This window comes from Fusarium odoratissimum (assembly GCF_000260195.1).
Source record: "Fusarium odoratissimum NRRL 54006 unplaced genomic scaffold supercont1.7, whole genome shotgun sequence".
NCBI classification, from domain to species: domain Eukaryota; kingdom Fungi; phylum Ascomycota; class Sordariomycetes; order Hypocreales; family Nectriaceae; genus Fusarium; species Fusarium odoratissimum.
This window is the reverse complement of record NW_022158693.1, coordinates 1,554,394-1,568,904: the sequence shown is the minus strand read 5'-3', so window position 1 is coordinate 1,568,904 and position 14,511 is coordinate 1,554,394. Positions and strand designations below refer to the sequence as shown.

The window sequence follows — 14,511 nt, the reverse complement described above, 5'->3', positions numbered from 1 at the left end:
TATAATTTATATAATCTATTTTATTATTATACTAAGTAGTAATAAAAAGAATAAGGATTATCTTAGCTTAATCTCTATTAAAGACCTCCTTTAGGTATTATACCTTTACTTTTATATTTCTTTTAATAGGTAACTTCCTCTCTTTTAGTATATAATTAAAAGGGGTTATATTATATATAGTTAAAAGGAAGAGTACTATAGAGCTATCTTTCTAAGTAATTTAAAGGACCTAGAGGGAAAAAAAAAGATAAATTAATAAGGGAAATATAGGTAAAGTTATTTATACCTATTTATCCTTTATTAGGATTAAATATACCCTATTAAATAATAGCTACTTACTATTAGGAAGCTTCTTAGTCTCTTTTATCTGCTTTATCTTAGTAGTAATACTATAATTAGGGTATACTATGCCTATAGCTCTATATCTAAGCTACTAAAGTAGGCAGAATAGCTATAGTAATAAGAAGAGGTTATCTATAAAGATATAATATATTTATATTATTAGCCTTTTTAATAGGTTAACTATAATACTTTATATATTACTAAGAGGGATCTTAGTTTATATCTTTCCCTTCTTATTATATAATATTAATACCTCTAGCTTAATTATTATAGCTATAACTAGTAATACCTTTATATACTAAAGCTATTATAAAAAATAGCCTTATTATATAATAACCTAGACTTTAAACCCTACTAATATAGGCTTTCCCTTAATAAGTATTATCTCTTTTAATCTGCCTATAAATAGTATTATATACTTATCTATAGTTAGATTAGTCCCTAGAAGATAAAGCTTAATAAATACCCTTTATATATAATTAGATTACTCTTTAGCTACTTAAAAGGTCTTTAAAAGATCCCTCTTATTGCTTATATTAAGCTTAGTATAATTAAAAGTATAAAAATACTATATAATTAGCTTAAACCTCTATAATAGTATAAACTTTATAAATAAATAAAGGGGGTATTAATCTCCTAGGCTAAGGGCCTTCTAATAGTCCTTAAGGGATATTTCCTTATAAATTCCTAGGTAAATAAGGATACTAAGCTATATATAAGCTATTATAATAGAAATACCTTCCTAAGTATATAACCAGGAGTAATCAGAAAGGGGGGTATTCTAGCTATTAATAATACCATTATTAGCATAAAAAAAAGCCTAGTTATTAATATATTTAACCTATAACTATATAAGGGAAATAGGTATAAAAAGCTAGAATAATTTAAGTAATTACTAAGGCAGAGGGTTAATCTAAAAATTATAATATTCTAGGTTAAAAGGTTAAAAATTATTACTATAGCCCTCTTTAGGCAGAATATTAGGTATATTAGTAAGATTATTAGTAGCTGCTATAAAAGGCAGGCTATTAAAGCTATAATTATCTAATATATATATCTCTTAGGAGCTTATTATTTTAATTAAGACTTATTAGGGTTAATTTATATAAGGATTTTGATAATTTTAGTAATATTAAAAGAAGAAGCTATCTAACGGGAACTTTATATACCCTGCAGGTACCTGCAAAAAAGCAGGGTAAGTTACTTATTATAGCCTTGTGCCGGTCAAAGAGATAAGTCAAGATCTCGCGATTATCATCGACCCCGAGCTGAATCTGCGAAGCTGATTGGCTGAGAAAGTTCCTCTGCTGACCGAGGTTTAGGAGGCTCTGCTCCCGTTGTGTAACAGCGTATGTCGAAAAGGGTAATAAAAAGGTACAAGTTTTTACGACATCATGCACTTGTTGACAACAACTAGGGTCAAGGTGGGCTGTCAGCGTCAATATTGGCATCCATGTGGGACGAATAAGGACTGGGGCGATTGTATTTTGAGGTAGTCTTCTACGCAGTAGGCCGTCGTGATGATGATATACTCATAATATTGCACTGTTTGTTGGTTACCTACCTTATCTCTGTACGTATTCGGGTATACATGCGTGACGTGACAGCCCTTGCTTCTCATATCGCCCGAGACACTGGGTGTTGTCTTAATAAGCATCCCGATCCCCCACAATCGAAGTTTTTGTCTTGTCCGTTTGGCCGGTAATAAACGAGTATCGCTTTTGGCCTAAGCATGCATGCAATTGAGTCGCTTGCACTCTATTGGCTGCTAAAGTGTCAGGATCGCATCACTGTTATAAGAGGTTACTCTTACATCACATTACCAAAGAAGCGTGGCCGAAGTGCCTCTTTTTATGGCGTTACCCTCTGCGAGACCCGATTAGTGGGTTTTATCGACCCGCAGTCCCTTTGACTGCTTCGATAAGGTTATACATCGATGCAGTCTATTTCCCTTTCCCCGTTACTTATTGTGGTGAGCATTGGATGTAACAGAGACAGGGATGCTGTCATGTTTAGTTACTGAGTGGAGTCAGCAATCAATCACTTTCTCCGAAGACTGGTAGCCTAAGTCAAGACAAGTCAAGACCCTGACCAGTCACATTCTTGGGCGGCTGATTCTGATCTTTTCTTATATGTATATCAACTTTGTTGGTTTCCGCTTTACTTCGTTCTTCTGACTCGTCTATTAATCACGGAATTTCCTCACTCAAAGGTCATCTTTGAAGTGTGCCACTCGCTGCTCGAGACAGCCTACAGCAAACAATCTCTTGTCAAGCCTAATACCATTACAACACTTTTTCGTCATCATTTCTCGAAGGAATCATTATGGTTTCAGCTTCACCAGGACACGAAAGAGACCACGATAAAATGGCCTCGCCTCGACAAAAACAAGAGGCTTGGTGGAGAATCCACCTCTTTCGTGGTATGGTTAGTGACATCCGTCGACGAATACCATACTATGTTAGCGACTGGATGGATGCGTGGGACTATCGTGTAGTCCCTGCTACAGTGTATATGTATTTTGCCAAGTCAGTATCTCCATCTTGTCTTGCCTTCGTTACATATTAAGCAACATGTGACGCTGACCTCTTATCAAGCATCCTCCCTGCTCTGGCATTTTCTCTCGACATGTTCCAGAAAACAGGGTCAAACTATGGCGTCAACGAAGTTTTACTCTCCTCTGTTCTTGGAGCGGTCATATTCTCTCTGTTTGCTGCACAGCCGCTTGTCATCGTCGGAGTTACGGGTACTTTGGCCTCCCTTTCCTACTACACCGAGTTGTCCCTCTAACTATGCTTCTCTAGGTCCAATAACCGTCTTCAACTAGTAAGATTACTGCTACTCACAAACAATTTTGCATCATGGAGCTGACTGGGCTTTTGAAGTACCGTATATGATATCATGAAGCCAACCGGCGTCAATTATATTGGCTTCATGTGCTGGATCGGCATGTAAGTCAGCGTTAACCGTACAACACGGGGCTCTTTTCACTTTTATAGTTTGGTAACTGACCCATCCAGATGGTCACTTATCCTTCACTGGATTCTCGCCGTAACGAACTCCTGCAATTGGCTTCGATGGGTCACACGCTTCCCCTGTGACATCTTTGGGTTTTACGTCGCCTTTATCTACCTCCAAAAAGGCATCCAAGTCCTAGAACATCTCGGTAGAGGACAAGAGTTCTATCTCTCCATCGTTGCCGCTCTTCTTGTCTTCATGGTAGCATACGTGTGCGGCGAACTTGGCGGAAGCAGTCTTTTCCGCCACCCCTTGCGTGTGTTTCTCAAGGACTATGGCACACCTTTGACAATCATCTTTTTCACTGGATTTGTCCATTTCGGCCGTATGCAGGAGGTTGATCTTGAGGTTCTACCCACTGGCATCGCCTTTGAGCCTACCAGTGGCCGCGATTGGCTTGTTTGCTTTTGGGATTTGAGCGTGGGTGACATCTTTCTAGCGCTGCCCTTTGCAGTTCTCTTGACCATTCTCTTCTGGTTCGATCATAATGGTATGTTACAGAATACAGAATGTCTGGCAGCCTTGCTAACAACCGAAGTTTCTTCACTCATCGCCCAAGGCAGCGAGTTTCCACTTCGCAAACCTGCTGGTTTCCACTGGGATATATTCCTCCTCGGTTTGACAACTGGTGTTGCAGGTATCCTTGGCCTACCATTCCCCAATGGTCTCATCCCCCAAGCACCCTTCCATACCGAGTCGCTCTGCGTTACAAAAGCTGTCAAGGAAGATGATGAAGATGGCAACCCAGTAGGTGGTGGTTATTCCTTCGAGGCCACACACGTTGTAGAGCAACGATTTTCCAACTTTGCTCAAGGTCTCCTTACTTTGGGCACTATGACGGGGCCTCTTCTAGTGGTTCTTCACTTGATCCCCCATGGTGTGCTCGCGGGTCTATTCTTTGTCATGGGTGTCCAGGCCCTTGAGGGGAATGGTATCACTGGCAAGCTTATTTTCCTAGCTCGCGATCGTGCCCTTACGCCTTCAAACAGCCCCCTACTTCAAATTCGCCGGCGCTCAGCTATCTGGTACTTTGTCCTCATAGAGCTGGTTGGTTTCGGTGCCACTTTTGCTATCACCCAGACTGTAGCCGCTGTCGGCTTCCCTGTCATCATTTTTGCCCTAATACCAATCCGTGCTCTGTTACTCCCCTACATATTCTCCCCCGAGGAACTCTCTCTTCTTGACCAACCAACAGCTTCCGAGTTCATCATGGAGGGAATTGGGGGGTCATGGGGCGGCAAGGACGACGAGAAGTCTGCTTTGCAGCAGAACGATGCCCTCCGACGTCCAGAACATCGCGATAGTGTGCTTGCGCATCCTGGTGCTCCTAGAAAGAGCCAGGAGGATCTTGCAGAGCTAGGTCAAATACAATCTGGGCAGAGCACAGCGACAAGAAGGAGGAGTTTGGAGAGACGACCATAAAGAAAGTCAACCCCATAGAAAAGAGTATGATTTATGTTTTGGATAGAAAGATATAAGCCAGCGAGATAACATGTTTGGAGGATATACCACTGCTAGATAGTCTCCCATCTCCAATAGAGTCCTGTATACGTTAGTCTGAAGAATCTAGAATCAGTCTCCGTTAACCATATCTTGTACCCAGTTCTCCCGAGTCTTGGCCATGACTTCCACAGGATAGTATGGCAGAGACCTGGTGGTGACGTTCGTTCATTAAATCTAGACGTGTCCATTGCCCCTTTCCTACCATGTTATATAGCATGCACGCTCCAGACGCCAGTAATTATGCTACTTAATATCTACTCATCATCATCACTATCCACAACAAACCCACCCCGCACACGCGGCCTTCGAGTGACGACAGGTGCTTCATCCTCATCCTCATCTCCATTCTTATTCACGCCGCCCATTTCCTCATCCTCGTCAGGCTGAGTCTTTTCAACACTGATTCGTCTCCTCTTGCGACTCTCTCCATCACTTCCATCTGGCAATGTTCCTTCCGGCTGCCCCTCGTTCTCTTCCTCAAGAGTTGTATTCATTGCCCTAAGAATGAAATCGTCGCCAGGATCAGAATCGTGACCAGATTCAGAATCTCCACTTCCTTCCTGATGCTCCTCACTACTTGATGCAGATTCTGTAGCTGCAATCCCACGCTTTCTAGTTGGCTTTCTAGGCACAGGAAGGCGTTCCGCAACGTGGCGAATGGCCGCTGCCTTTGCTTTTATCTCGCGTTCTCGAGCGAAGAAGGCTTCGTCGTACTCAGAATCCGTTTCATCGTCCTCGGGCCTTACAAACTCTTCTGATCTAAAGCTCATCAACCTGTCTTGCTCTTTTCTTCGCCTTTCTCTACGTTTCTTTTGTCTTTCTTCTTCGGTAAGTTCTTTTCGAGGCCTGCGTTTCCTGGGCGACTTCTTGGGGCCATCTTCTTCATCAATGGGTCTGCGCACCGTGGGACCGAGCGGTCCGAACATGGGGTCGTCAGGCTCGCCGGCCTCATCATCATCGAAATCGGCCTTCTTGCGTGGAGCACTCCTGCGTTTCAGCTGGTGTTCTGCCAGAACACCCTCCTCAAATGTTGGAGGGCTGAACTCGGCTTGGTTGATGTAGTGGATAGCATCCTTGAGAACGTCGGCAGACACATCTGAAGGTATGATCCATGCAGACTCGGGTGTTTCTTCTGACGCCGGGTCTAATAATTGAAGGCCGACGAGTTTCATAAGGAGTCGCATATGAGAGTTCTTGAACATGGCATTCCGACGGTCCTTATCATCCGGGCGCACGTCTAAGCATTATTAGTAAACAAAGACTTAAATCTCAGAAAAAACTCACAGAATATAGGAGGCGCTTTTGGCCCCGACTCTGTTGGCTGCTCTTCAGCTTCGTCTTGTACAGGCTCAACTGAAGCCATTGCCTCTTCCGCTGCCATGAAAGCTTCACGTTCGCTCTCAGCGTCGCCGAGGATTTTCTTGATCCAAGCGACATGGTTTGCCTGGTTCTTGTCCAGCATTGCTCCAACGACAATGGCAATCTGTCGGTCTAGCTCTTCAGTGTTTTTGAAGACCAGCTCAGCTGCAGGTTTGGCTTTGCTGGCTGTAGTGACAGTTTGTCGTTCGAAGCCGTACTCGAGAAAGAAGGCGGTGCTGGACCCCTTGCTGAAGAGCATCTCCACAAGCAGTTCTGGCCGCTGTTCAAGCTTCTTGAAGCATTTTCGCAGTATCTGCTTCACCAACTCTTCCCACTCCTTGAACACTCTAGAGGACTTTTCAAGCGCAGCAGGGCCCTTGATCATGTTGTAAAAGAGGTGGATTATATCCACACGGAATAGCATGACACTCGCTTCTGCTTTGAAAGCCACGCGATAGAAGTATCGATGCGCTCGCTTGAGTTGCGAGTCTGTCAGATCACGGTAATACTTGGTGAAAGCGACAAATGTATCCACTACGCTCTGGGGCGTGAAACGCGTTGCAAAGCGATGAAAGTCGAACTTTCGTTCTTTAGTGGTTCGCTCGGCGGATGCGGCGTCATTATCTGAACCGTCATTCTCGTCGTTGTCATTTTCGATTCCTGCAGCGTCTTGGGCAGCCTTCTTCTTCCGCCGAGTGCGCTTCCGCGAGCGAACTTGCATATCGATGTTCTGCTTAGAGTATCCTTCCAGGATACGGAGGAAGTGGTGGACCAGTTCCGTGGCAGCGTCAAGGTAGTTGAAGCTTTGGTCCTTGTAAGTTCTAATGATGGTGGCAATTGCATCGTGGGTTGCTTCTTCGTAAAATAGACGACTAAGCACGTTTTCGGCGATCTCTTCGTTGTCCTCGTTGCCTGACTCTGACATTTCCTGCACTGTGAGAAGAATCTGGGTAAAACAACGCATAACGGCGGTTAGTTCATGCCAATCTTTCATCTCGAGTGACTCATGGAGAGCCTTATTGAGAGTGATGAACATCTCCTGGTTGAGAACACCTGCAACAAGGTTGAAACTGCTGATATCCTCGCTGGGATTCTGACTCGACTGTTTCCTTGCCTTGCGCCTCATGCGCTCGGCTTCTAGGAACCATGCCACCAAGTAGAAAAACTGACGGCGATGATACTGCATTACATGTGGTGCCTCCCTATCGATGGTTTTGCGGACATGTTGGAATAGGGGGTTGAAGCCCGAGTCAAGGAAGTCCTCGACAAACGATCGCAACTGGTCATAAGCACGAGAATTAAGCTTAGTTGGTAATCCGAGATCTTTCTCATCTTTATCCCCTTTTCGTGCTCGGCGAGGAGGTCGGAAGGTCTTTGAGTTGTCCATCTTTTGATTTCTCGTCGAGGCATCAGCCAGCGCATCTTGACCCGAAAGTGATGACATCTTGCCGTCGTCTCGCTTCACCCAAATCATAGTACCGAATCGGTTGTGGCGAGTTGGGCCTTTGCGGTTGTATGCCTTCAACATGGACGACTCCTTACTCATCATATCGGCAAGCTCTCCAGCCTTGGCCTTACTTAGCTGCTGCTCATTCATGAAGAGCTTTTCGATGTCGACTTGTTTCACTAAATGGTATATAATCTCCATGACAGATGTATCTTCGGCTCGAAAATCTTCTCCCATGTTCGAGGCAAGTGTTAAGAGCACGAGGAAGATATCTTGGTATGAGAATGCATCGATAGTGGCGGATCGAGATATTTGAGACTCATCGCCTTCGTATTTGACATCAGGGGGAGGCTCGATCATGGCGATGTTACGGAGGAAGAACAAGACCAGCTTGATGATGCCTTGATCACGTTGTGTTCGATCGCCAATCGGTATTGCCATGGACGGGAGAGCCACCCGTATAGCTGTATGAAGTACGCGAGCTCCGTCGTAGTTGACAACGGCTCGCTTATATCCAACCTGAGCAAGCTCCAGGACCGGCATATGGCGGTGGTGATTGACCGTCATTCGCTCTCTGTCTCTTGCCATTGGCCAGGTGAGAGGAACCATGAGTTCGAAGCAAGCCAAGGCTATCCTGGACTTGAATTTGCTGTCCGTGGCGTTTTCGGGCCACGTCGAGAGAATGGGGAGCAGGTCACCCTCGACCAGGTTCGCCTCGTGTATGCATCGCGCAACGTCCATCCGATTCGTCTTTTCGTCGTAGAAGCGTATCCATCGCTTTAGATCTCGAAGAACCTCGAGGGCATCGTCGCCGAGTTGATAGCCGCCATCGCTGTCGGCGCTGATACCTCCAAGCTGGAATTCACTTGTCAGAAGGTTTAATTTATCGGTATCATGGGAAAACTTACCGCTGAGACAAGACTATTGATATGCGCTCGCACTTCCGGGTGCACAATATCTGTTGATCCATCTGCCAACTCCATGATCTTAATTCACTAAACATCGACAGACCAGGAGTTGTCTGTCTCTGTTTACAGGTCGTGGGGTTAGTGCTGCCTCGACAACATTAGAAAACATAAACATAGGTAGTCCCACCACTTCATTATACAACGCGCTTAGACGCGACTCGTCTGGCGTGTCTAATTAACGCGAGATTCGATAAGAATTGATAAGATAAAGAAAGTTCTCGGCAATTGATAAGAAAGATCCGCCGGCTCCGAGCCGAGGTTACCCGCAATATGATGGCATGAGCCGTTGATTTCGGCGTTGGTGTCGGCGTAGCTGCCAATGTCCCCGTGGGGAAGAACTTAAAGAGACCTGGCACTTTACTATTGTATCGTGGTTTCAAAACTCTCCCACACATTCTTCACAAAATGGCTGCCTCAATCTTTCGAATGCCTTCTATGGCAGCTGCGCGTCATGCTCGCTGCTTCAGCTCTTCACCTCGCCAATATGCCGCCGCAGAGGTCAAGAAGCTTGGTGTTATCGGTGCGGGTCAGATGGTGAGAGCATGTGAAAGACATTGCTGGCGTTCAGACAACTGACATCACCACAATAGGGATTAGGGATTGCTCTCGTTGCAGCTCAAAAGGCTCAGGTTCCCGTTACCTTGATTGATACTTCAGACAAGGCTCTGGACAAGGGCATCGCCTTTGCTGAGAAACTCCTAGCAAAGGATGTCTCCAAGTCAAGGATCACACAGGAGCAGGCCGACAGCGCTCGTTCTCTTCTCAGTACGAGCACCAAAATGGAAGATCTCTCCTCTGCAGACATGGTCATCGAGGCTGTTCCTGAGCTGCCCAATCTCAAGTTTGACATATTTGGCAAGCTGGCTCAGATCTGCCCCAAGCATGCTATTCTCGCTACAAACACTTCCTCTATCTCCATCACACGCATCGCCGCTGCCACGACCAAGGATCCCACTGATACCTCAGCTTCCTCTCGTGTTGTGTCGACACATTTCATGAACCCCGTCCCTGTACAGAAGGGCGTTGAGATCATCAGCGGTCTACAGACTAGCCAGGACACTCTCGACACTGCCATTGAGTTCTGCAAGCGCATGGGAAAGATCACTTCGGTGTCCGCCGACTCTCCCGGATTCCTTGCCAATCGTATCCTCATGCCTTACATCAACGAGGCGATTATCTGTCTTGAGACTGGCGTTGGAGACCGTGATTCCATCGATGCCATCATGAAGAACGGCACAAACGTGCCCATGGGTCCTCTTCAGCTTGCTGATTTCATTGGTCTCGATACATGTCTTTCTATCATGAAGGTTCTGTATGAGGAGACCGCCGACTCCAAATACAGGCCGAGCGTGTTGCTGAAGAACATGGTCAACGCTGGGTGGTATGGTAAGAAGAGCGGAAAGGGCTTTTACGACTACTGAGTCACTGCCCTACCAGATCTTCGGTGACAGCCATACCTGATCAATCTTCACGATGCTCTTCGCGAGACTATCTAAATAAAAATAAAAACAGTAATAATGTTCAAGTTACCCTATCCTGAGAGTTGCTATGGGCCAATTCATACATCACATACTAGGTGTGCAACATCTTGCCAACAGCATTAACCTAGATAGGCCCCAGGAAGCAAGAAGACCTCATGGCATTAACTCAATGTACCAAAAATCACTAGTCTAAAGTCTAGTAAATCTATACTAAATTTATCTAAATTTACCCAAGTCTTTCCATCGCTTAGGATAGAAGTCTTTGAAGTTTTCTCCTCCACCAGCTCCTGCAATGAGCAGAAGTAATATTAATCCTCTCTGCTCTTGGTTAAACGTGAATTGGACCTTTGTTCTCGTTGGTAAGTCCATTGTAGCGTAACATTGTCCTCAGTCAGGGCAAAGTTAAAAACATCTTCTGTCTTTGCTTGTCTTCTTATACCCTCTATGATGATGTCAAGGAATAGTACGAACTCTGAGACGACAATTGTCTTTTTGCCATGATAATGTCGACGTGAATTCAATCTTCTCGAGTACCGTATTGACACGCGCGGAGAAGACTTGTGTGTTTTCTTCTTCGAGAAACGTGAACCAAGTGTCCTCAAAGTTGGGGTTGGGTCGCCCCTTTCGCCTCGTATCGGTTCCATCATTATACATTCGTATTTGGTTGACGCCACCCGCTCCATTGGATTATACTAGATGTAGCCAGCTTGCGAAGTTTATTCGAACTTATCATAAAGTATCCTAAGCCTATCCTAAATATCCTAAACTCGTCAAAGAAAGTTTCGTCTCTTAGGATCATCTCCTGGGGCCAGCAAATGCATACTCTGTTGTGGATTACCCATGATGCTCAACTTGTCTATGTTTCTGTTTTCTTCTTCTTCTTTTGGCGTTATGCATCGTGCACACCATATAATGTATTCGATACCTATTGCGTTACTGTTGCAGTGCATGCCTGACTTTACTGTTGTATCCGCCCATTGATGTTGAGATAGTCAACAACTTCATTTGGTACAAGGTGAAATGGCATAAACAGGTCAAAAATTATACCTAAACCTTCTAGTATCTTGCCCAAGCCCTGACTATTGGTGTCACCACTGCCCAGTGTCCGCGCCCCTCGTGCTAGGCCGTGTCGTCTTTTGAGAGAAATAAGAAACGTGGAAACATGCCTCCCCTACCCCCGAGTGACCGGCCAACCTTACCCATATGCCGCCTCTCTCCTTTGCCCAAACGCCATGCTCGTTGAGACGCACATGTCGTGTGTCCGTCCCCTCAGAATGCAGAAAAAATGAAACCCCAAGATTGAAGATTAAAAGCCGAGGAGGCTGTCAAAGCAAGTAGCACCGAGATTTTTTTTGTTTGTGTGGCGTGTACGAGACCTAGGGAACAAGAGCCTGTTGGAATCGTTTCATAGTGTGTATACAAGTCGTGAAACATGAGACATGACTGGGCATCTACCGTCAAGATATTTCATGCGCCCACCATGCCAGGGCCGTAGCTTTGCTGGCGCATAGCACTCGGGTATGGCGAGGTGTTTCCCGGGTTCTTCTTGCGTCGCTTCTGGCCGCCCTCTCCCTCTCCCGTTGAGTAGCCTCCTTCCACGGCTGTGTCATCGTCAGGGTAACCTTCACCATAGCCCTCGAAACTGCTATCACCATATGTTCGCTTCTTCACGTTACGCTTTGGTCGGTTGGGATCGTTTGCTGAGGGCCCCTGAGCCTTTAGTCGTCCTACTGCGCCAGGTACGTTGAGCGGAGTGTTGGGAGCGGTGGGTCTCGCCGATGAAGTTTGCTTTGAATCCAGGCCGGGTGACTGAAGTCCTAATCTTGAGATGTCCCAGTCCTTCTTGCCTATAGGTCCCTTGGCCATGGTGACTGCTCGTCCGAGGGCGGAGAGACTTGCTTGTGATAGCCCGTGTTTGATGTTTTGACCCTTAACAATCGTGTTGTCCCAATCCTCATCGGGCATGTGCAGGATGTCGAAAAAGTCAGGTTTCTCGGTGTTAGAGTCCTTGTCTGTTACTCGCACTTTCCAGTTGCCAGCAATACCCAAGTTCTTCATATGGCCTGTGTAAGATGAACGTAATGCGTTCTTTTCTCCGTTTGGCTTCTCCCGGGCTACTTCGGCGGCGAGCCCACTGAGGTTGAACATGTCATAAAGATCTTCCGAGACGCGCGGTAATGATTCTGGATGAGGCGTCTGGCAAAGAAGGTATTTCTTCCCCACATCGAGATGCAAGTCCTCAATGCCCAGCTTGCTTTCCTCGGTGTGAACCTTCTTCTGCTCGCGGTCGCCGCTGTCATCCACAGAGCGCTTCCGCTTGTGGGGAGAGTCGTCGGTCATTGCAAGGTCGTGATGGGCGCTTCCAGTGACGCTGTGGGCGGGAGTCGGCAAGGTGGTTGGCGTGGCTGTGGAGGTCATTGAGGTTGTCACGCTTAACACGGGCTCCGAGGTCCCGGAGGAGAATTGCGATGGGCTCTGGGGAGTCTGAGGATGGAACGACATCGTGGACGACTCCGCAAGGGAGGTTTGTGGGCGAGAGTCGCGCCGGTCGTCGACCGAGAGTCGCTGCGCTCCGCTTCTTTCTTCAGCCGAACGTCATGCACTGCACTGGGTTTTCCTCGGGACTCGGTGAGCGGAGCCGGCGCGGCGCGGGCAGATAATAGTTTTGCAGTGGTCTTTGCAGAGTTCGAGGAAAGGAATCGACGGGTTTTTTTTTAAGGAGAAATGGGCGAATGTCGCTGGCGCAGAGCGAGGGTTTTGGCGTCGAATAGGGCGATGTTGGGTTAGGATGTCAGAGGTTGAATCAGGGTCGGGGGCGAGAGGTGAGTTGTGGACTGTGTGGAGTGTTTGGAATGAGGGAGAGGCAGAGGGTGATTTGAGCCTGAAAGACAAGGCATTTTGGTGAGGTGGGTCTGCCGGTTGTCAGTCCCGTCAGCAAAACGGCCGGAGACAGGAACCTGCCAGGCGGGCTGGCCGCTGTTCCCAGGCTGTTCACTGGCTAAACTAGGGGCCCTTTCAGTGGCCTTTCGGCTCACTGACCACTTCTTGGTACTATCTTCCGCTAATCTGAGTGGCTGGCCTGAACCTGGCAGCCAGAACAAAGACAAAAGAACGTACAGCCTTCCTGCCCGAGTGATCGCAACCATTCATTGGCTTGACTCCTGCACTGTCGCATTCAGCTCCACAAAGACGGTGACACCGAATCACGTCTCAGCCTGTGGACTGTGTTTGAGCATACCACTTTTGAGTTCCAATGTCAGATTATTAGTTAGTCTATATCAATTCGAACAAAGCAACATCATCCTGACAAGTTTGTGGTCCCTTTGGTCTTTGTCCATCTTGTTCTTTCTGTAGCTAACACTATTAAGGTAGTAACAAGCAGGTAAGAGGTTGGATCAAGGCAGCTCGATAGAGCACTAGGTCAGTAATATAGATGTCTAAACAGAATCTCAAGTCCGAAGAACCTTACTATATGGAGATAATTGAACTGGCCATCTTAATCAGGTCCAATGAGTGCAAACATATCGCATGACCAACTAAAGAGCTTTAAACTCTCAAACTTGAGTAGATGTCCATGAGCAAAGATTCGTGCACGCTGTACAAGAGCCTCTTCGCTGACAGTTCATCAGCCAGTAGAAAGAAACTCTATCCACTTAAGCAGAAACCATGTTTATAACAATCTGACCGTAGCATTATTAGTAATTAATGAACCGATATCCTAAGCGATAAAGATTTAGGTAACTTTCATATGACTTAGTAGGTCTTTAGACTGGTTATTGTTAGCACCGTGATTACATGGATGCCAGAAGTTCTCTTGCTCCCTGAAGCTTGGTAGTGTTGAGGGAACCAACAGTTAGATATTTTAAATGGCTTTTGGTGTTGTTCAAGATAATGATGCTGTCGTATCTCCACTGCGGCCCGTCGCCCAGAAAGGGGAGCTGGTGGATGATCATATCACGTGACTAAGTCGCGTTGATAAGATCTTGTTCAAACCGCCAAATTTTTTCCCTCTTCTTTCATACAAACAAGACCACCACCATCCCTCAACAACTGTCAGCTTGCTCGATCCTACCCTGCTGTAACACCTTGGGATATGTGGTCGAGAGCACACTTCAGTAACCTTGCCTAAAACCATCATCACGAGGGCCCCTTGTGCGGCTACCATGATGCGATGATGACCTGATGCAAGTGACATATCCTCACCCTTTGGGTCATTTATTGCCCTGTATCAAAGACAACAAGAAAGACCCATTGGTCCATTGACCGTGATATCGTGCGCGGTGTGAATCACTTCTTCTATCTGTTTACCCTCAACTTCTCCCATGTAAGTTCCGATAATGATCTGGTTCATGCTCTCGGTACCGTGATGACACCCAACATCTGGTAAACCTAG

General features: G+C 46.2%; 4 protein-coding genes across 7 annotated transcripts; 2 read left to right on the top strand and 2 right to left on the bottom strand.

Annotated features, from left to right (window-relative positions):
• The first annotated feature begins 1,997 nt into the window (after positions 1 to 1,997).
• FOIG_05799 (uncharacterized protein) lies at positions 1,998 to 8,353 on the top strand. 2 transcript variants are annotated; one of them, XM_031204644.1, is made up of 6 exons: positions 1,998 to 2,870; positions 2,940 to 3,088; positions 3,147 to 3,168; positions 3,228 to 3,293; positions 3,363 to 3,850; positions 3,899 to 8,353. In XM_031204644.1, the coding sequence occupies exons 1-6, from the start codon at positions 2,668 to 2,670 to the stop codon at positions 4,780 to 4,782; spliced, it is 1,812 nt and encodes a 603-aa protein (XP_031066473.1). In that variant the 5' UTR covers positions 1,998 to 2,667; the 3' UTR covers positions 4,783 to 8,353. The 2 variants fall into 2 exon arrangements, with proteins under 2 accessions (XP_031066473.1, XP_031066474.1); XM_031204645.1 differs by having other exon boundaries at positions 2,042 to 2,870; positions 3,147 to 3,293.
• On the bottom strand, positions 3,900 to 8,811 carry FOIG_05798 (replication fork protection complex subunit Tof1/Swi1). 3 transcript variants are annotated; one of them, XM_031204642.1, is made up of 4 exons: positions 8,765 to 8,811; positions 8,578 to 8,696; positions 6,148 to 8,524; positions 4,789 to 6,100 (listed from the first exon to the last, which is right to left on the bottom strand). In XM_031204642.1, the coding sequence occupies exons 2-4, from the start codon at positions 8,650 to 8,652 to the stop codon at positions 5,118 to 5,120; spliced, it is 3,435 nt and encodes a 1,144-aa protein (XP_031066471.1). In that variant the 5' UTR covers positions 8,653 to 8,696; positions 8,765 to 8,811; the 3' UTR covers positions 4,789 to 5,117. The 3 variants fall into 3 exon arrangements, with proteins under 3 accessions (XP_031066470.1, XP_031066471.1, XP_031066472.1); XM_031204641.1 differs by having other exon boundaries at positions 3,900 to 6,100; positions 8,578 to 8,811; XM_031204643.1 differs by having other exon boundaries at positions 4,789 to 6,080; positions 8,578 to 8,784.
• A 106-nt stretch (positions 8,812 to 8,917) lies between these two features.
• FOIG_05797 (3-hydroxybutyryl-CoA dehydrogenase) lies at positions 8,918 to 10,397 on the top strand. The gene is made up of 2 exons (XM_031204640.1): positions 8,918 to 9,171; positions 9,228 to 10,397. The coding sequence occupies exons 1-2, from the start codon at positions 9,043 to 9,045 to the stop codon at positions 10,056 to 10,058; spliced, it is 960 nt and encodes a 319-aa protein (XP_031066469.1). The 5' UTR covers positions 8,918 to 9,042; the 3' UTR covers positions 10,059 to 10,397.
• Positions 10,398 to 10,744: 347 nt separating this feature from the next.
• Positions 10,745 to 12,988, bottom strand: FOIG_05796 (uncharacterized protein). The gene has a single exon (XM_031204639.1). The coding sequence runs from the start codon at positions 12,618 to 12,620 to the stop codon at positions 11,586 to 11,588; it is 1,035 nt and encodes a 344-aa protein (XP_031066468.1). The 5' UTR covers positions 12,621 to 12,988; the 3' UTR covers positions 10,745 to 11,585.
• Positions 12,989 to 14,511: the final 1,523 nt, after the last annotated feature.

What these genes read in the sequence shown, in the direction of transcription:
- FOIG_05797 (XM_031204640.1), top strand. Translation starts at nt 9,043, where the DNA reads ATGGCTGCCTCAATCTTTCGAATGCCTTCTATGGCAGCTGCGCGTCAT. An exon ending in TTATCGGTGCGGGTCAGATG is followed by an intron (nt 9,172 to 9,227) that starts GTGAGAGCATGT and finishes TCACCACAATAG; the next exon opens with GGATTAGGGATTGCTCTCGT.
- FOIG_05798 (XM_031204641.1), bottom strand. Translation starts at nt 8,652, where the DNA reads ATGGAGTTGGCAGATGGATCAACAGATATTGTGCACCCGGAAGTGCGA. An exon ending in TCAATAGTCTTGTCTCAGCG is followed by an intron (nt 8,525 to 8,577) that starts GTAAGTTTTCCC and finishes AGTGAATTCCAG; the next exon opens with CTTGGAGGTATCAGCGCCGA. An exon ending in AAAAGCGCCTCCTATATTCT is followed by an intron (nt 6,101 to 6,147) that starts GTGAGTTTTTTC and finishes AATAATGCTTAG; the next exon opens with ACGTGCGCCCGGATGATAAG.
- FOIG_05796 (XM_031204639.1), bottom strand. Translation starts at nt 12,620, where the DNA reads ATGTCGTTCCATCCTCAGACTCCCCAGAGCCCATCGCAATTCTCCTCC.
- FOIG_05799 (XM_031204644.1), top strand. Translation starts at nt 2,668, where the DNA reads ATGGTTTCAGCTTCACCAGGACACGAAAGAGACCACGATAAAATGGCC. An exon ending in CCAATAACCGTCTTCAACTA is followed by an intron (nt 3,169 to 3,227) that starts GTAAGATTACTG and finishes GGGCTTTTGAAG; the next exon opens with TACCGTATATGATATCATGA. An exon ending in CTTCTGGTTCGATCATAATG is followed by an intron (nt 3,851 to 3,898) that starts GTATGTTACAGA and finishes TAACAACCGAAG; the next exon opens with TTTCTTCACTCATCGCCCAA.